The sequence below is a fragment of the Bos taurus genome, chromosome 28 (assembly GCF_002263795.3).
Source record: "Bos taurus isolate L1 Dominette 01449 registration number 42190680 breed Hereford chromosome 28, ARS-UCD2.0, whole genome shotgun sequence".
Lineage (NCBI taxonomy): Eukaryota > Metazoa > Chordata > Mammalia > Artiodactyla > Bovidae > Bos > Bos taurus.
The window spans coordinates 26,996,530-27,017,293 of NC_037355.1; the positions used below are offsets into that span (position 1 = coordinate 26,996,530).

Sequence of the window (20,764 nt, forward strand, 5' to 3'; positions counted from 1 at the left end):
GGCAGCCCACCAGGCTCCCCCGTCCATGGGATTCTCCAGGCAAGAACATTGGAGTGGGTTGCCATTTCCTTCTCCAATGCATGAAAGTGAAAAGTGAAAGTGAAGTTGCTCAGTCGTGTCTAACTCTAGTGACCCCATGGACTGCAGCCTACCAGGCTCCTCCATCCATGGGATTTTCCAGGCAAGAGTACTCCAGTACTCCAGGGTGCCATTGCCTTCTTCGAGAGCTATCTCTACAGTACAAGTAATACAGGGTCCCTGTCCTCTTGGAATTGAACCTCTGCTGTCAGGAGACAGTACCCTTTGAGCTTCCTGTGCAGGGACTCCGGCAGCCAGACTGATGGGAAAAGAAGGCCACTCCTCAGGGAGTGTGGAAACTGAGAAGTTTGTAGTGATCAGTTTGTCCATCTTCATCTTCATCTTCCTAAGACCCTGCTCACTTTCCCTGCACCACCCCCCCCACCCGCCTACCACCTGGTTGTGTGTGAGCTCCTTACAAATTCTTCCCCTGTGGGCTGGGTTGGGTAAGTCAGCAGTAGGAGAGGTGATGGGTGTTCCGTACACGCCCCTGCACCCCTTCCTCACCCACAGTAGGGTATCTGAGTTAGAAACATTGATGAGACTTCCTTATCATTTCCCATCTGTTTAAAATTTCCATTAACTGTTTGCTTCCCTGATAACATCTATTTGAAGAGGCTCTTCAACTGATATTTTTTTCTGCTTTTTTTCTTCTTCCCCTAGGAAAGTCAGCTTAGAGGCCAGATTCTGTTTTATCCCTTTACCATGACGACTAGCCAGCCATCCGGTAACACTGTGCCACATTGCCAAGTTATAGCAGAGTTAGCATTGCGCTTAATTAAAGTAGAGGTGAAATGTCCTCAGTCTCTGCTCCTAGTGCTTGCAAAACTTTCTCACAAATTCATGACAGGTTAGACAGACTAACCCTTGTGCTTCATCTGCTCCATGGTTTGGAAACAGACGCAACCCTTGTCCTTCTGCTCAGGCTTATTCCTTTCCTGGGAAGCATTTGATTCAGTGCCGCCCACCATTCTGTCTGATTCCAGAGGGTTCTAAGGAGTAGCAGTTCTTGCTTTTTTTGTTGTGATGAAATATATAGAACATAAAATGTATCATTTTACCCATTTTTAAGTGGAAAGTTGTGACATTAAGAACACTTACATTGTTAGGGAGCCATCACCACCACCTTTCTCATAATTTTAGGCTCTGTGCCCATGAAACTTGAACTTCCCACTACTTTCTCTCCTCAGCTCCTGGCATTCACTGTTCTGTGTGCTTTTCCTTTTAAAGTGGCGCATTTGTAAATCTGAACTACAGATTTACTTACTTACTATCATAAGCATGTCTTCCTGTTAGAGAAACTATCTATTTACTTGGTCTTGGTCAGAGACCTTGGTCAGACAGGAGTCAAGGTCAGAGACCTTGAGGTTTATATTTCTTCAATATGCTGGGTATTAGCTTTAGGTATTTACTTGTATTTTCCGTTGTGCAGCCCACAGTGCCCGTGTCCAGTTTGTTTAACCCATAGTAGCAGCTCAGCCATCTGAGGTCCTGGAACTTACCTACCTGCCTTTAGTGTTCAGAAACGAGTGTGCCAGCTCTGAGCATGCCATGAGAAAACTAACACTAGCAGTGTGTTAATGGTGTGTGCCATCTAAATCTTCATGAACTCCAAGCCATTGCATGGTTTTTAGTAACATTTTTTCTTACTATAAAAGCAGTACATTTTCATTGTATGAAATCAGGCAATATGGTAAACCATAAGAATAAAATTGAAATCTTGTTACCTAGAGATAGCCACTGTTTATGTATCTGTATGTCTGTCTATGGCTTCCCAGGTGGCTCAGTGGTAAAGAATCTGCCTGCCAATACAGAAGACACAGGAGATGCAGGTTCAATCCCTGGGTTGGGAAGATCTTCTGGAGTAGGAAATGGCAACCTGCTCCAGTATTCTTGCCTAGAAAATTCCACAGACAGAAAAGCCTGCAGGCTACAGTCCATGGGGTTGCAAATAGTTGGACATGACTGAGCAACTGATCATGCATGCACCCATCTCTTTCTATATCTGAATTATACAAAATTAATTTCGTAGGTTGAAAATTGCTGAATATTGGCAATTTCATATTGCTTAAATACACAACACACTTTTTATTTTATAACTTCCAACTTGAACTTTAGACACGGATAGAAATGTCTTTCCTCCAGAGATCAGGAAATTTTGATAGAATTGCCAATTTTTTTAGCACCTTGCTCACGTAGAAGTGTTCTGTGTATTAGTGAGCATCAAGTTCCTTTTGGTGTATTGCCCTAGAGGAGTCTAAAGTCTGACTAGTGAAAAATTTTGCTGATCTTCAAATTCTGCGTACCCTTCTGAGGGAGAGAGGGTAATTGTGGAACACAGCATGGACACAGGTAGATAAGAACTGGACACGGCAGGAGGGTAGGGCAGGGTTGGCAGTCTTCTAAGGCGTGATCTCTCTTCTACTTCTCTGTGGTTATCAGCTCACATCCTTCCTCACTGATGTTGGTTTTACCTGTGGGATTGTCTGTAGTTCATCAGTAGACATCAGAGTTCTGTGGTTGGAGGAGGTTTCTAGCCATGGCACCTTGGGCAGTGCCCTTAAGCCTGTTAGCCTGCTTCCTCGCAGTGAAATGGGCATACTTATACTGCTTTACCCAGTCAGAGAGTGCTGTGAGGCTTGAGTGGCATCACTGGTGTGAAGGGATTTGTAAACTAAAAAGAGCCATGCATTGTTGTTGTCACACTGGCATTTCCTATTGATTACCTTAAAACATTCTCGTTACTTTTCTTTCTGGACCTCTGGGGGTTTTTACTGTTCTAAAGAATTAACTCTTACTGCAGTGTAGTTGCTTTGCACTGTTGTGTTACTTGCTGCTGTACAGCAGAGTAAATCAGCTGTCCGTATGCACGTCTGTCTGATTTCCTTTCCATTTGGGTCACACAGAGCACCGTGCTGGAGCTCCCTGAGCTGCACAGTCGGTTCTCACTAGTTGCCTATTCTGTGCACAGTGGTGCACCTTCTGTTAGTCCCACTCTCCCAGTTCTTGGTTTTTACTTTGGAGATACTCTTTTTAGGTCTCGACCACATGGTCTTTTCATTCTTAATTTCTCTGTGTCTGATCTGTATTCTGTTCTTTTTACTCTGTACCGTGTTATCTCACAGATTTCACAAAATTATGTGTTCTCCTCCTCCCAGTCACATGAATGTACTTTCAGACACCTGATTCAGCTTGCTGATTTTTAGACTTCTTTCTACCTCATTAATTAATTGCTTCATCCATTAAAATAGGGAGTAGTTCTGAATCTTTACAGCTTTAACACTGTTAGAAATAATCAAATAACAAGCAGCTGAACCATCTAACACTAAATGCTGCTCGTTTGATGGATTGTTGTGGTGACATTTAAAAATACACTTTGGAAGAATTTTTAATAATGTAGAAATGCTGTAAATGAGAAGAGAATACAGTATTCTGTGTACCATAAGATTTCAGGACTGAAACAAAATACTCTAAAATTTAAGCAAAAAGTAACTGGTTTCAGCCCTTTGTCTTAGTCAGCCTGTGTCTTAGATACCTGCTTTTGTCCCAGACATTTATAGAGTGTCAGCCTCAGTGCTAGGCACTTACGGATGCACCCTAGGCAAACACTACCAGTAAAGATGCATAGCACCATTTAATAAATACCCGTAGGTGGTGGAGACACCTTCTTTGGTTGTTGAAAGCTACTTTTGGGCAAGGAAATCGGAATCCCCATATCTCCTAGGAAAGCAGCAAAGTTCATTCAGTTCATGCCTTGTATCCTTGCAGAAAGCATAGGTCTAGATTCCTTTGAAACTCATTTGAGATAACTGAAAATTCTGTTGTGCATGTGAAGCAGTATAGAGTCCTAGGAGTCTAGGACTAGAAACACAGAGACTTCATTTAAATCCTTGCCCCATCACTGATATGATCCTCGGCCTTGAGCAAGTTATTAATGCTTTGATCCTCAGCTGCCCTTGGACAGTAGGCAGTGCCTTCTATGCCAGCCTCAAAATCTTGCTGTTGGAGTCAGTTGAGATACACTGAACGTGAATTCATTAAAAGGCATGACTGTGTATTTAGATGCCATGTATTTATAATAATTGTAATTTACAGGATCAGGATTTCAGATTTGTCCTATGCCCAACAGAATGAAGTCTGATTGGTGTCCATGATATCTGAAAGCCTTTCTAGGTCCAGAAAATGTTGTTGGGATATGTGTTGAATGAGAGACTAGAGCACAGATTCTGAGAAGATGCATGGGTTGGTCATTTATTTTGAGGCAGGGGAGAGAAGTGTTGGGCGCCTGGCAACCTTGGGAAGGTAAGGAAGTCTGCGGTATGCTTGGCCCAGCAGTTGTGTTTCTGGGAACTTATCCTGCAGATATGCTCTCATGCAGTACAGCATGTGTTACAAGGCTGAGCCATTTCAGCGTGGTTTGTAACAGCAGACATCAGAAACAACCTAAGTTTCCATCAGGAAAGGGCAGGTTAAATAAACTAAGGTACGTCCATCTAATGGAATACTCTACAGTTGTAAGATTGCATTAGGGAGCACCGGTCTGTAAAAGACTGCTGCTGAGTAGAACAGGTCTCGTGCAGTGCTGGAGTATGCTACCTTTTGTGTAAAAGAGACAAGACAAGAACAAGTCTTCCCTCTTGCTTGTATATGCATACAGAAACTCTGGAAGGGTATCTAGAAACTAGTAGTAGTTGTACTAAGCTGGGGGTAGGATGAGGGTCTGGGGGATAGATGAGAGTGTGTGTGTGTGTTTATTTTTTTGAACCATGTTATATTACTTGTTCAAAAATTAAAAGTTGTTTTTTTGTTTTAAGAAACTTACCTTTGTAATCTGAAGGCAAGTGTGATTACAGAGGACATGCTGAATATTCAATAGTTCATACATTATGACTATCAGGTCATAATCCATGGGAATTTCAATAGAACCATTTGTTTCTTTTAGGTTTATGGTCAAGGTTTAAGAAGAGATGTTTTAAGCTTATCCGGAAGATGCCTATCATTGGTCGTAAGGTAAGCAGAGTCATTTCACTTTTCCCTACTGCTTCCCTCCCCCATGTTCATCACACCTCTTTCTATTTACTAAAACTAGGAGTTCAAGGGGGATTGGGTGCGTTTTGTCCCCCATCTCCAAGAAACATTTGATCACATCTGGAGACATTTTTGGATATCAGAAGAGGAGGTGAATCCTCTGGGCACTGAGCAGACAGGGGCGAGGGATGCTGCTAAACATCCTCCAGTCGCAGGACAGGCCACGCAGCGGAGACCCATCAGACTCAACGCCAGAAGTGCCACAAGTGAGAAGCGTGACGACACTCTTTCTCCACCATATTTGACCAGAGGAGAAAGGAGATGTCTGTTCAGGAAAAATTTGAAATTAGACAACCTGACAGAAGTGACAGGAAGCTTTGGAACAGTATTTGGTGGTGGTGGTTTAGGCGCTGAGTCGTGTCCAACTCTTGCGACCCCATGGACTGTAGCCTGCCAGGCTCCTCTGTCCATGGGGATTCTCTAGGCAAGAATGCCGGAGTGGGTTGCCAGTTCCTTCTCCAGGGGATCTTCCCGACCCAGGAATCCAAACCTGGTCTCTTGCATTGCAGGCAGATTCTTTACCAACTAAGCTACGAGGGAAGCGGAGCAATATTTGGCTGAGCTGAATTTAGATACTTAGCAGGGATTGAGTGCTTACATGGTTCAGGGTTGGCAGGCTTTCTCTGTAACAGGCTGGATATGAAGCGTTTTAGGCGTGGCAGGCCACGCCACATCTGTCAGCTTTTCAGCTCTGTCCCTGTGGAGGGAAAGCAGCAGTAGAACAGTGGGTGGAGGAGTGGGCCTGTGTTGCAGCAAGAATCTCTTCATAGCCACAGTCCACACTCGGCCTGTAGTTTGATTAGGCCTGTAGTTTGCTGATCCCAGGTTCAGAAACTTAGAGAGCAGAGCTGTCCTCTTGCTCTTTGTTCGTATCTGTAGTCTAGTCTGCTCCCTTCACTGGCTCCTCTCTGACCTCACCCATGCTCAGGATGAGACAGTCGCCTCTGCCTTCCCACGGGTTCTTTATCACAGATGAAGACAAATAGGGCAGGCCCCTCTGCGGGTTCTAACGAAGGCACACGACCCTCGATGGCGTCATCTCCCCTGCCTCCCACCTTCCCCCTCAGCTTTCCTGCAAGCTTTCTTTCTTTTTTGGCTTTCAGTTCCTTTCCCCCTTGCCTGGCCAAATCAGAAAAGACGGCAGTTACTTCCAGCCTTTGACTGATGTTCATTCAGACCACTGTGTGAACTCTCCCAGAACTTTGTATTTTTAGGTTCATTTCCTGTGGGGAAGTGGAAGTAGTAACGGCTGGAGAAGGAGAGAAATGAGGGCTTTTATTTGACCCTTAATCATATTAAGCCCTGAAATCAATCTGCTGTAGTCCTTAGAGAACAAAGAGCAGGGGAGAAGAAGGATACAGAGGACAGGCTGATTACAAGGGAGAAGAGTGTTTCCCCTTATCATTTCCTGTATTTTTCCCCTGCCCTTATTCCTTACACTTTGCTCCTTCCATTTCTAATTTTGATACAAATGAATGCTGGGGTTCCAGAACCCATTAAATTTATATGATAACAGCATTGGAAGATACTATTCAATTTTGTTACTCAGTAAATACAACAGCATTGGAAGGTACTTAGAAAATGTATAATCACCTTTCAACTTTCAGATGCAGATGTTGAGGTGCAGAGACAAAAGTTACTCGTTTTGAGCGAGTGTGTGTGTCCCTCCTCATTCATTGAGCATCTGCTCAGCGTAGGTACCGTTCTGGGTGCTGGGGACATAGTGTAGGACCACTTGGGAGGCCATGCCCTTCCCACATGGAATCTACATTTCAGTACTAAGGAAAGACAGAAAATGAATAAGGAAGCAAATGCATACGAATTTCCCTTCGAGATAAATGCTGTGAAGAAATTAAAATGCAGTGGAGCTTCTGAGGCAAGAATTGATGAGATGATTTGAGGAAGTGCTTGCTGTGCTTTCTCATATGCCTCTCATGGTCATTTTTGTCTGTTTTATTACAGTAGCATCATCTGTGCATGGAAGCCCAGCTTTCATAGTTCTGGTTACATTTATGCAGCACAGTTCTTTATTTAAATCTAAAAAATATCTTCATGTCCATCACATGCTGCCCTGGCATTGTCCAGGAGTGTGCCCTGGTCTTCCTGCCAGTGCCTGCCTGATAGACTGTTACAGACATGTTCTAAAGGAGGGGCTTTCCCTGTGTTTTTTTTGAGGGCCGCATCTAAGACCGTCTTGGATTCTAATCATCCACTGCTAGAGATGAGACAACCTAAATGCTGGGAATGAGACATCAAACTTTAGCAGACATAGGGCTGAAACCATGTCACTGTGACACACACAAGTCGTAATGTGTAGCCACCCTTCCCTAAATCTGCAAACCAGGAGTCTCTCATTACCACTGGCAGCCTCTGCTGTATTCTTCCCATCTGCTCTGTTCCTCCCCTCCCCTCTTACCCTAGCACTTTTCATTACCTTGATTTTCTGACTGTGATGCTTACAGATAAGCTTCAGGACAGGACTTAGCCCTGCCCCACCTAAGCTGTGTACTGCCTGAGTTTGTTTTGTTCACTGTGTATCACTGCTGTGTAGTTCAACAAATGTTTACCAAGTGAAGGAATGAAAGAACATGTCTGATGAGGATGGAAACGAAATAACCATAGTTGATAAATTATGTGGCAGAAGGACCACTTTCCTGGCACTGGAGAATGGGGCAGTGTGAGCTTCCAACCTGAGGAGACAGATGGCAGCCTCCCTGGCTCTTCCCGGCACTTCTGTCTTACTCTTCTGTGTGGGGATTCTGGTAAGGCCTCCAGTTCCTGGTGGTTCTGGGCGTGCCTGGTGAAGGGGCCCATCACTTGCCCAAGCACCGGAATCTGTTTACTGCTGCTTGGCCTGTTCTCTGGCTACTGTTCATGGTTCTACCTTGGTTTCTTTGGTGCATATATTGTAGCTGCTGTCAAGGCATGAACAAGGTCTGACTCTTGCCCACAGAGAAGTGCTGACTTCAGCAAATGCAAACCAAGCAAAGCATTGGTGATAGCAACGTGACAAAGGAAAGGGACGGGGTGGGGTGGGGAACCGAGTGTATCTTTGACCTTTCGAGAGAAAGTTGACTTTGCAGACTTTAAGAGACTGTTGTCCAGGTGAGATAACAGTGAAGGGGTCCAAATGTCAACGTACCTCTTTAAGAAAAAGTACCGTCCTTGTTCTCGAGCACTTGTGCAGTGCCCAGCACCGAGTGGTGGTTTGGTGACGTAACTGGTTCTTCACTCTCAGTACTGTATTCTCCTGTCTCCTGTTAACTTTATCTTCCTTACCTTTGGAGATCCAAGATAAGTTGAACAAGACCAAGGAAGATATTAGCAAGAGCATGACATTCCTGAAAGTGGACCAAGATTACGTGAAAGCCCTGCCCTCTCAAGGCCTGAGCCCGGCTGCCGTTCTGGAGAAACTCAAAGAATACAGCTCGAAGGGTACGCTTCTCAGCAGATGCATGCTCCCTACTTCTTCCCGTGGCTGGTCACTCGCTCATCATGGATGTTTATAGAGGTTAAGTAGAGTTCATCCCTGGTGCTTCTGTGTTCAGGAGGGCCCGCCTCCTGTCTCAAAGGCTGAATTTCATCTTTTAAAAATTGTATTTAGATTCATTCTTCACCTATAAAGCAAGCAGATCTCAGAGAAGATGGAACTTGGTTCCATTTTCTTTTCTAAGCCTGAATAAAATAGATTTGTTTTTTGGAAAGACAAAATATGTGATAAGACTGAAATAGAGATTCATTTTAGAAATTATGGAATCTGTATAGAGGCACAGAAGAAATAAGAAGTCAGTATAATTTCATCCTCAAAACACCAACACAGATGATATATATCTCTCTCTCTCTCTCTCAGAATGTTAATGGTGTTTTGTGTAATAAGCCCACACATGTACATGTATGCATGTAGGAAGGATAAATGCACTTAGCAGCCTAGTGTTAAGAGTACAGCCCATGGACTCAGGCTTGACTCACATCTGGTTCAGCCACTTAACAAGATGGCCTCAGGTGAGTTACTTCACTTCTCCATGCCTCTGTATCTGTCTCTCTACAATGAGGATAGTAACTGTAGTACTTACCTGAAAGGATAATTGTAGCGATTACATGCAGTCATACATATAAGCATATAATACCTGGCTTATAATAGGTACTCAATAAATTTCAATAAATGTTAACTATTATTAATGCAAACATGTTTGTTACAAACTTAGGATTATATTACAAATAAATTAAACATAGGCATTTTCATTTGGCATAATTTTAGATTTATAGAAAGTCTGCAAAGATAATACAGAGATTTCCCACAAACCTCTCACTCAGCTTCTCCTGATGTTAACATCTAAAATAAGCTTGGTACATTTGTCAAAACTAAAAAAAAAATTAACATTGGTACAGTGCTGTTACCTAAACCACAGATTCAATTCCTATTTCACCAGGGTTTCTATAATGTCCTTTCTCCTGTTCTAGGATCCAGGGTACCATATTGTATTTTAAAAGTTCTAATTGTATTTATGTTTTTCCTTCTGGCTTACTTCACTCTGTATAATAGGCTTCAGTTTCATCCACCTCATTAGAACTGATTCAAATGTATTCTTTTTAATGGCTGAGTAGGACGACCCAGAGGGATGGTATGGGGAGGGAGGAGGGAGGAGGGTTCAGGATGGGGAACACATGTATACCTGTGGTGGATTCATTTTGATATTTGTCAAAACTAATACAATTATGTAAAGTTTAAAAATAAAATAAAATTAAAAAAAATTAAAAATAAAAATAAAAATAAAAACTACTTGGAAGAAAAAAAAAAAAAAAAAAAAAAAAAAAAAAAAAAAAAAAAAAAAAAGTTCTAATTGACATGTGTTGAATTTTTGATGATATTTTTGATCAGGTGATACAAAACTAGATACAGTCCAGGAATGATACAGGATATAAAACAGGGATTAGCATTCTGAGACCTGTAGATTAAAGATGTCTACAATTATGAGTGCTGGGTTGGCTGCCTCCTGTCTCCCTCCCTTCCATTTCTAAGTCGCTGTCCATTGCCATTACTCTGCAGCTCCAGTAAAAGAACAGGAAATGAAACACACACCCTACTTTTGAAATGCAGGTGACCTCTGGTCTGAAGACGTGCCTGTCACAAACCAGTCCCTCTGAGGACAAAGTTAGCTTGGCCACAAGCCAGAGCTGCTGGTCACATGAGAACGAGGGTTTGTCTGGATAGTCACTGCTCAGTCTGTGCTCTCACTGGAGCTGCGGACCTTGGCTTTGTCAGAACCATGGCAGCAGTTTTCAGTTTGAGTGCTTCTATAATTCTCACCACTCACTTTCAGTAGGGCACAGGCATGTTGTCTTAAAGGACCCGAGACCCCCATGTGAACGGATTTGTTGGTATTGGGGAGTGTTTCTGGGGGAGGACCTCAGAGAACAGTGGAAGGTCGGACCTCACATCCCGGTCAGGAACCTTTCCTCTGGTCCTTCTCCCAGTGTTGGCTGTGCTGCTGACGCTGAGTGCTGCAGCACATGTTGCTGGAAGCAGGTGGCTAACTCTGTATGGGTTTCCAGGCTTGTCTGAGGACGATGCTGATGGCTCACATCTCACCATGGTTTGTCCAGTCAGAGATTCAGTTCCCTGACTCCAGCTCTGGTGATACTGTGCTGAAATTTTGCACTTTGCCTTACTCTTTCTGCTAACTGTGCCCATAGCAGTTTCCACACTCCCTTTGACTGGCTAAAAAGGGAGAGAAGGTGGAAGCCACTGCAGAAAAAGGTCAAGCGGAGCCATACAGAGAACTGAAAACGAGTGTAGACAGAAGAAGTGGTTCTGCTGTTAGAGGCCAGCTGGGGATGACGACGTTACTAGTGGACGTTCTCTATTGTACCTAGATGCTGTTGCTACCTTTTTCACACTGTTGTTGATGGTGGTGGTTGACCTTTCATCTTTATTTTGCTGTGACACTCTTTACTGAAGCTCTTTTTCTTGATTTAATGTAAGGACGCCTTGGAGGTTCTGCTCCAACTCTTGTACACAGAGGAGTTTCTCCCTGTTTCTTCTTTAGAATCTGTCTCCCCAGAGGCTCCTGCTTACTGACCCAGTGGTCTGCCTTTTCTCTGCAGATGTCTTGTGGCAAGAGGGGAAAGCCTCCGGAGCAGTGTATAGTGGGGAGAAGGAGCTCACCGACCTCCTCGTGAAGGTGAGCAAGTGCTCAGTCCTTGGAAGGAGTGTGCGGCTCTGCTGGTTTAGATGATCACATCTTTTTCTCTTTATTCTTGTAATTAAAAAAAAAATTACTTAAGCAAAGTTTATTGTTAAAACTAAAGAGGTTCAGTGTCTCTTACCCAACAGACAAAAATGCATAACATTGTCCAAGACATCTTCAGTCTGTAAAAAAGTAAGATGTTATTTATGTCTCCAGGCTTAATAGACACCTTGTGTAGAAAGCAGATTGCTAGGGAAGGTAGTCCATCATTTGCGATTATTAATGATAAGATATATTTTGTTGGATCAGAAGAGATAAGGGATGGAAACTTGGTCATGATTTCCTGAGTCTCAAATCACAGAATCTGAGAATGAGCAGTGGTCTCAGTTATAATTCATATAATTCTCATATTTTTTGGTTGACTTTAGAATTGCTTTAGCTTCTTCCATTTCTAATCAGATTTATTTTTTAAATCTCACTTTGTCATACAAAATTGGCATTGGACTGTTGCTTTCTAAGGTCTTTGTGTTTGATTATTAGAACTATGAAACTGTGCACAGCTTACTACACACTACATGTTTTGCCCAGCTGTATTTTGACATAATACCCTGACCTTACTTCTGTGCTTAACAATCGTTCAGTGACTCCCATTGTCTATAGGACAAATCCTAAGCTGCTTATGCAACCAAAAATGCCAGTCCCTTCGTGAGCCAGATTTTCCCACATGAACACTAACCGCTGCCTTTTCTGTTTACTGAGTGCCTTGCTCCTTTGTTGTTTTCCTTTCCCTTGTTCTTGCTACCTGTTCTTAATGATGAATTCCTATTCACGGCTCAAGGTTCCACTCAACAGACACCACCAGACCACTCAGAATGTTTGCTACTCCCTCTTTGAGGCCCCTTACCTTCATGTACATACACAGATCTGCTATCACACTGAAAATAGTTGTGCCACACACTCTACTAAGTGCTTTGCGTGTGTGTGCTTCACGTGTGTCTTATCTTACTTACGGCTAGAACCCCATCAGCTGTGTACTGGGATTATCCTCGTTAACATATGGGGAAACAGCCTCAGTGAGGTTATTTACCTAAGATTACACAGCTAGAAGTGACAGATAAAGCTAAGATTTCAAACTGGGTCTGGTGGGTGTTTTTAGTCAGTGCTTTTAACCACATTTATACTTTCTCTGTTACCACTTTGTCAAAATAATTTTTATGCCTGTCTCCTCCACTACAACACTTCAATCTTCTTTAGACCGGAGGATGTATCCTACCGTTTTCCCAGTTCCTGTTGTATCTAACATGGTTTGCCTGATCCTTTTTCCTGTATGACGTAAGCGTCTCCACTTGTGCTTGCGTTTCTCTGTAGGCTTATGGAGATTTCGCATGGAGTAATCCACTGCATCCAGACATCTTCCCCGGACTCCGGAAGATAGAGGCAGAGATTGTGAGGATGGCTTGTTCCCTATTCAATGGGGGACCAGATTCCTGTGGATGTGTAAGTATACGCAAATGACATTCTATAATATGACTTGTGTTTTTTTTTTAGCATAAAGTAGAAGGTTATTAAAAACATTATTACACAAATAATACATGATTATTGTAGGAAGATCCAGTTGAACAGAAATTTTTAAAGATTACTTGCAATTTTGTAATTAGTGGCTTATCAGCATTTTAGTAAATATCTTCTAGATTTTTTTTCTCTTCAGTCTTTTATTTTGAAAATCTTTAAACTTACATTGTCAGGATAGTTCTCCTGCCTCTCCTCTTTTTCTCCCCCTCCCTTTCTTTCTTTGACCCACACACCTAACCACTTTGTTGTTATTGTTCAGACGCTCAGTCGTGTCTGACTCTCTGTGACCCCATGGACTGCAGCACGCCAGGCTTCCCTGTCCTTCACCAACTCCCAGAGCTTGCTCAAACTCATGTCCGTTGAGTCAGTGATGCCATCCAACCATCTCATCCCCTATTGTCCCTTTCTCCTCTTGCCCTCAATTTTTCCCAGCATCAGGGTCTTTTCCAATGAGTCAGCTCTTTGCATCAGGTAGCCAAAGTATTGGAGCTTCAGCATCAGTCCTTCCAGTGAATATTCAGGGTTGATTTCCTTTAAGATTGATTGGTTGGATCTCCTTGCTGTATAATTTTGTCAAAGCATCTCATCATTTTTTGATATACTTGTTTTGCTTGAGCTGGATATTGTTTTGCCATAAATCAAATCTTAGTTGATTTAGGATTAAAGAAAGAGTCATTGTATTTAAAGATACACACGAGGATTCCTTCTCTCAACTGTTCTTTCTAGTAGATGTTTGTTAGTTTTCCTAAACTGTGATTGATGAACTTCTACTGAGATTTGTTACTACAGACTGGTATTGCCTTCTCTAGAAAAAACTAAATTTCAGCTTATGCAAGATGGAGTTAACCCGGGGTACTATAATGGTAACCTCTAGGTGCTGATCCTGTCATACTTCTCTAATCATCATAAAGTCTGCAAGTTAAACTACTGAAGGGCCCATCCAAGACAAGAACATTTTATAGTTACTCTTTTCTCCCCCAGTAAGCAGCATTGGGTTTTACTTTTCAGTTGGCACCATGAAAAATCAATCTGGTATTCCAGACACTCATTTAAAAAAAAAAAAATTCTAAAACTGTTAAAAACTGAATCATAAGTGGGTTCCCTTATGGCACTTAGATGAATGGGTAACACAGATGCCAGTATTCTTACAGTACCTGGGTATTCTGTGCCATTAGACTCTTTATGAACTTTTAAGAGAGTACAGGTTAAACAACCACAAAACCAATTTGCAGTTTATCTAGTAAAGTGGAAAATATCCATATTTTATGACCCTAAAATTCCACTTCTTGGGATATATTCTAGGAAAGCTAGTACATGTGTATATCAGGATAGATGTATATTCATAGCAACATTGTTCATGATAGTTAAATACTGGAAATAATTCAAATATCTGTCAGTGGTGGGGTTGATAAATTGTAGGGACTGTGTATGCTTCAATCTACCATAGCTGTCACTCAGATTGATGTGCAGATTACTCCAGTTTTTGCCAGTGAGAGCTTCTTAATTTTGACTCCTGTGTCTTTTTGCATGACTCAAAGTAGTTTTTGAAAGCCTCCTTTCTTTCCTCCCCATCCTCCCCCCTTTTTTTTGGACAAAATATTTTTATTTGGTGAAAATATCTTTTACATTTCCTACTTCAGATCCAGAATCAGCCCTAGTTCATTTATAGCCATGTAAAATATTTTCATGGTTCCTAAGAGTAAAATTTATGGAACAAAGACAAGTTAACCAGAATAAAACCCAGAGAGATGAATAGAAAGTTAAGAGATATGAAAGAAAGAGTGAGAAAGGCTAACACACCTCTAGTTCATATTTAAAAGCAGTCCCCCAAAATAGATAGCCTGTAAAGGTGTAACTGTTAGAACAACTGATATTCTCGATAGCAGCAATGGCTTGGGCAGTTGCTGGTAGAAGAAAGATGGGCTGTGAGTTAAGAAACATTGGAGCTGGGTGATACACGCAGGTGTGTTACTAATTCCCTCTTTAACTGTGTGTATGCTACTCGTTCTTCCATTGGGTTTCTATTTTCATTTACTGTGTTTTTCACTCTTGAGAATTGTTTTTTTTTTTTTTTTTTTTAATTGGTTTGGTTCTTTGTAGTCCCTTTCCTTGGCATATGTTTTGTTTATTTAAATATATTGCACATAATTGTTTTACATTCTATGTCTGATAATTCCATGAGCCTTACTTGTTTTGTTTTGTTTCTGTTCTGGTTTTACTTATGTTGTCTTGTATCCTTATCTCTTTGATTTTTTTTTTTTCCCCTATGAGTTAGGGTTTTCCTATAAACTTAACTTTGATGGTTGAAGTTAAGTTCTTTCAGAGATTTGTATTTACTTCTGCCAGTTACTGGGGAATGGCTGGGAAGTACTGCCACATCGGAGCCAGTGTAAGTCCAGTTTTCAGCCCATAGTTTTGTACTGTGGAAGTAGTCTGAACTCAGACCACACACTCAAATAAAAGCAGTTTCAGCGTACATTCTTGAGAGATCCTTATTTTTCGTTGCCCTGAGTATCTGGGTAATAGCAATTTTTCTTGCTATCTTCTTCTGTACCAGCGGGGTTTATTTCTCTCACTGCCAGGAGTGTGGGTGAAGTCAGTGTTTTCAGCCATGCCCTCTTAGATGCCTCACCTTGAACAGGCCCCAAACTTCTTTCCTGTTTATTTGTCAAAGTGAAAGTTTGAAGTCTGATCTAGGAGTTGGCAGTAACCTTCCGAGTTAAAACCAGCTTTGACACTTAGCTTATATGATTCTTGATCATATAATTCTTGATTCAGTGTGTTCCTTTATGTTAGCTCAGTCGTGGATGGATGTAAAAATACTTGTTAATGTTTTAGCAGGCTCTTTTAGCTGTTTCATATAGGAGGGTGGCCCAAGATGTATAATGTATATTGCTGAAAACAGAAGTTCCATGATTATTTTTTTCTACATGTGAGACCTTTGTATACTTGAAAGCTTCTTTCCCCCAAATCCTCTCTTCACCATGGTTTTCCTACGATACTCAGTTTTCTAAGAGAATATGATCTCACAGATTTCCATGTGTGCCCAGCGTTCCTCTCAGTGCTTTTTGGCTATGTATGACTAGCACATGGACACAGTTCTCCAGAGCACTGAGTTTTCAGTCTCTGCCTTCTCTGGATTCACTAAATTGACCTCAAACGTTTCCTGTAATCAGCATAGTGGTTCTCGGCTTCTCAGCAGTGTTTAATATGTTCCTTGCTGTCCTAATGTATATAGTAATTCTGCAGTCATGCTTTGTGATACTTTGTGTTTTTTTAGGTCTGCAGCCTCATTCTGTTATTTCAGTGTCCACTCTGAGCTCTTGTTTTCTTGAATTCCTGTTCTTATTATATTGTCCTACAGTGAGAAACAGGAGGAATTTCCTTCTGTTCCTTAGGTTGTTACCTTCTGAGTTGGCCTTTATTTTGCAGGCTACCTTCTTTTCTTTTTCTGTGTTTGCATAGTTACCACGTCATCTTCTTTCATCTTGGCTCGTGTTTCGGTGACTGTCTCTAGACATTCTGTTTGTTCTGATGCATGGCAGGTCTGGTCTTGTCTGAGAGGGAAGGCTTGGGTAAAGCTTTGTTCCACCTATGTTAGAATATCTCGGCCTCTTCTGCGATTTCATTCAAAGTCACCTACCAGAGTTCACTCTGCCTAACTGGAAGAGAATAATACTCTTTGGGCTTTGATTATTTCTTTAGCTCATCTTATATCCCTGGAGTCTTCACTTTAAAGAGCAAGTCCTGGTGTTCCCTGTCCCTGGGCGGCTTGTTTCTCCTTAGCCGCCATCCCTCTTACCCACTCATCTGACAATAAGGAAACCCCCTCCACTTGCTTCTCTGAAGACTTGGGGAATATTAATGACAATTCTCAGCATTTTGCTGTTTTATCTGGACAATTTCCATATCTTGGAGGAGGGATTAGGAACTGTGTTTGACTCTTTGCCATGATTCAGAAGCTTGTTTTCTCATCACCAGTATTTGAAGTTTGTTGTATTAGATTATCTCCTTGTTTGGTTGTTGTTATTGCAGGGTTTTACTGCTTTTTTCCTTCATTCTTTCATGTCCCGAGGGAGAGAAAATCTGTGACGTAGTTTCAGTCTTCCATCTTAATACCAAAGTCCAACTCTTGTTTTCTTGCATTGCTACAATTAAACCGTGCCTCTCCAATTAGGACCTTTTTCTAGTGCTGTGTCAGGGGTCAGAAGGACAGATAGAATCTCAGATCCCCAGCCTGTTCAGATACTTACACTTTTATAAGAGAACTAATTACCTCTGGGATTATGTGAGTTTCTCTGGTTCTCTCCTAAGTCTCTGCCTTTCTGTGTATCTGTCTCTGTCTCTCTCTGGATGATCTCCTTTTGGTGAGGAAAGTTCAGAGGCAGGAAACAGAAGACAAAGCCAACTGCCTGGGCAGTCTGGAGCCTGTTCCTAACTAAGGTCTTAAGCTCTTCTCATTCTGTATTCTTTACCTGACACTGTCTTTCCTTTTTGTAGCTTCATTTGCCTCAGTTAGAATGAGTGGGAGGTGACTTTATATACTGAAAGAAATTTGGTTGCTGCAGTAAAGTCTTGGCTTGTACAAATGCCATCAGGTCCAAAGAGTATCTAAAAGAAAAATTTCCCAGTAGGTCCTGTTCTACTCTTGTTTTCTGACATAGCATATAAGGGGTGAGAGTTTTTGAAAGTGTTGAAAGATGTTGACTAACGTGTCAAGTAGTTACTGAGGCTTCTGTCTTCTTTAGAATTAGATTTCCATTTTGGAGGGGTGGGACAGGGGACAGGGGATAGAGGAAATAGCAGCAGCAAAATTTGAACACAGAATTTGGGGTCAGAAATTAAAATCAGAAGCAGAATTTAGGTGTTCCTGCTTTTACAGTCCAAAGTACACCATTGTTTGCCTAACAGATAATGATACTGATTGGATTTGTTACTGGACTGAAAATAGGACATGTAAAGTGAGTGACTAGGGATTTGGAAATATTTCTGCTTAGGTCATTGCTGAACCTTAGTGAGAGAACAGTGCACTGAGAACTTGGTGCTTTCCTGACTTCCTTCACAGCTGTCTTGGTTCCTCATGTGGTGTTCTGAGGTTTTATGCTGGACCCCAGGACACACTGCGATCTGCAGCACTGACCTCAGCTGTAAGCAGAAACGCAGGAGCCTACAAACAAGGGTCCTATGCCCCAGCTCAGTACCTGCCTGTGTGGATGACGGTCATGTGTTTCCTGACGGCTTCCTCAGTTACAAAATGACTGACTTTTTAATCTGCCACGTAACTCCTGACCGCTTGGATTTTGTAGCCTATGGTATTTTTGTCTTATATGTGGATATTACTTTAGGAAATTTCAGCCATCATCTGCTCTCATTTCATCTCATCAGGTTACACTAAATACGAAAATATAGAAAGGTTTACTTTTTATCAAAAGATGGATGACTTTGGGTGAATCAGTCTCTCAGGGCTCAGTTTTCTTACCTATAAAATGGAAAAGTTTTCTAAGATTCTATGAATCTTTGGAGATGACAAATCTAAGGAAATATTCACCTAGCTCAATGCTATGGCTCTTTTGTGTGTTGTGTGTGTTTTGAAATGATTTCATTCTTAGAAGCTACCAAAGGATAGCCAGATGGGTATGGCGTACCTGTATTGGTTGTGGTTTACTGAGAGTCAAATCAGGCATTAGGAAATGTTAACTGATGGTCTGATGGGTGTCAGCTTTACTAGCTGGGTATCAGGAATATTGTCATGAACAGACTGGTCGCCACCTTCATGAGGTTGTAGTCCAGTGAGGCAAACAGGATGAAGGAAATGACCTCGAGTATTTTTGTATCAACTCAGGTAAAATTTGCCTGTGTCAGAGGGGCTAGGTAGGCCTAGCTTCAGGAAGACATTTTTCTTTAAAAACATTAGGACTTTTGTTTTGACTTCAGATAAGTAAGTTAATAAACTAAGCAGAGGCTCCTTGCTTTTCTGTCTTTCAAACTTGTCAAAATCACAAGTTTACTCTGGAATGCCTGAGTGTCTCTTCTTGGTCTTCTAATGTATCGCATAGTTGACTAGAGCTATAACTTCCCAGTTTCACATTCTTTAGTGGGCATTAAAAATTTAAATCAGTCAGTAACCCTGATGCTTCTGGAAGGGGATAAAATGCCCTGTCCTGTCTGCAATTGGATGAACAACAGAAATATAAGTGTGTTGTGCACAGGTGGTCTGGGCAGATACGCATTTATTTGTTTACACATACAGTGTGGAGCTTCTGATCATTCAGTAGTTTTATTCTTCTCCTGAGCCAAGATTGGGCTTAGCCAATAAAGTCAAATTTTCCTTCTGAAAGACAGCAGCAGGTGCTCTAAAGTGTGCATCCCAGAGCTTGAACGTCTCTGCATCAGATACCCTCAAGATCAAGGCAGAAAGTGCATGCTGATAGCTACCCCAACTCTCTTTTTTATTACAGGTGACCTCTGGGGGGACAGAAAGTATTTTGATGGCCTGCAAAGCTTATCGGGAACTAGCCTTCGAGAATGGGATCAAAACTCCAGAAATGTAGGTACAGTTGTTCCTTAGTATCCATGGAGCATTGGTTTCAGGACCCCAGTGGATACCAAATCCTCCATGCTCAGGCCCCTTATGTAAAGTGGTGTAGTATTCACACATGATCTTCACACATCCTCCCTATAGTCTTAAATCATCTCTATCTCTGGATTACTTACAGTACTTAACATGTAAATGCTATGTAAACAGTTGCTGGTGTGCAGCAAATCCAGGTTTTGCTTTTTGGAACTTTTCCCCCCTAATATTTTGTGTTACGTGTAGCTGACTTTTCCCCCCATTTAAGTTTCTCTGTGTGAAACAGCCTGACCATCTGTTTTCCGCTTCTTCTGGCAATTCCAGTCCTCTCCGTCCTATCCTGTGCCCTTGACCATTGCCCTTCACATTCGGCAAAATCCTGAGTGCATCTGCTAGTTCATAGTCCCTTTCCTACCCCCACCCCCAAACTTATACACGGTATATACTGCAAGCACAAGATTCTTTTTCTAAAAGTAACAGTTAGGACTGTATCTTTGAGTTCTGTGATACTTACTGTAAGTTTATCTGGAACCTAAGGAAAACCCTCTAACATTGTAGTTCAGTAAAAATTACTTAGACTGCTTCAGGGTGCTCCCTAAGAAAATTTCAGCCTGCCAGCTGTGTTCTTGGAAGGAAAATTCTAAAAATCCAGAGATGACCATAATTTTATTTGGTTGCTTTAGTTTTTTCTCTCAGTCCCCTCCCTTGTACAGTAGCGCATACCACAGCTTTCGGGTTAATGGTTTCCCACAGGTGTCAGTGACTGCGGGTTTTGTTGCAGTGATCTCATGCTATAATTCACGCCAAGCGTGAGAGAGTAAGTCAGGCTACCATCTTTCTTCACACATACATCTTTGGTACTTGGTACTTAGTGATGGCAATTTTTTTCCTTCAAAGGGAACAGATTAATTTTAAGAGTGGAGTAATTGAGGGAAGTCTGAAAGCAAATGACTTGGTTTCCTTTTTCAATACCATTGAAATGCTGTTCCCAACTGTGTAGGACAAACGGAGATTTTAGTTTTTCACAGGATCGTGGTCTTCCAGAGATGAAGACGACCATTGATGTGATGCTTGACTGCTGCTTTAACATCCCTGCCAAGCAGTCTTTTATTTTCTGCCTGAGCGTGTGTTGTGCCAGGAAGCCTGCTCCTCACTGGGGTGCCCTTCTTTGGATAGACAACCACCAGAAAGCACACCCTCACGTTGATCTGATCCAAATTCTCTGTCCCCTTTTACCTGTCTGCCCTGATTTAAGCTTGGGATTCCT

At 41.9% G+C, this 20,764-nt stretch overlaps 1 protein-coding gene across 6 annotated transcripts in view; it reads left to right on the top strand.

Moving 5' to 3' along the window:
* The window catches only part of SGPL1 (sphingosine-1-phosphate lyase 1), a 53,673-nt gene that overhangs the window by 23,416 nt on the left and 9,493 nt on the right, over positions 1-20,764 (top strand). For 5 of the 6 annotated variants that reach the window (XM_059882527.1, XM_005226397.5, XM_059882526.1 and 2 more), the window contains 5 exon segments: positions 5,021-5,088; positions 8,454-8,601; positions 11,272-11,348; positions 12,723-12,851; positions 19,385-19,473. In XM_059882527.1, the coding sequence (XP_059738510.1) occupies positions 5,021-5,088; positions 8,454-8,601; positions 11,272-11,348; positions 12,723-12,851; positions 19,385-19,473 (511 nt within the window). 6 annotated transcript variants of the gene reach the window in all.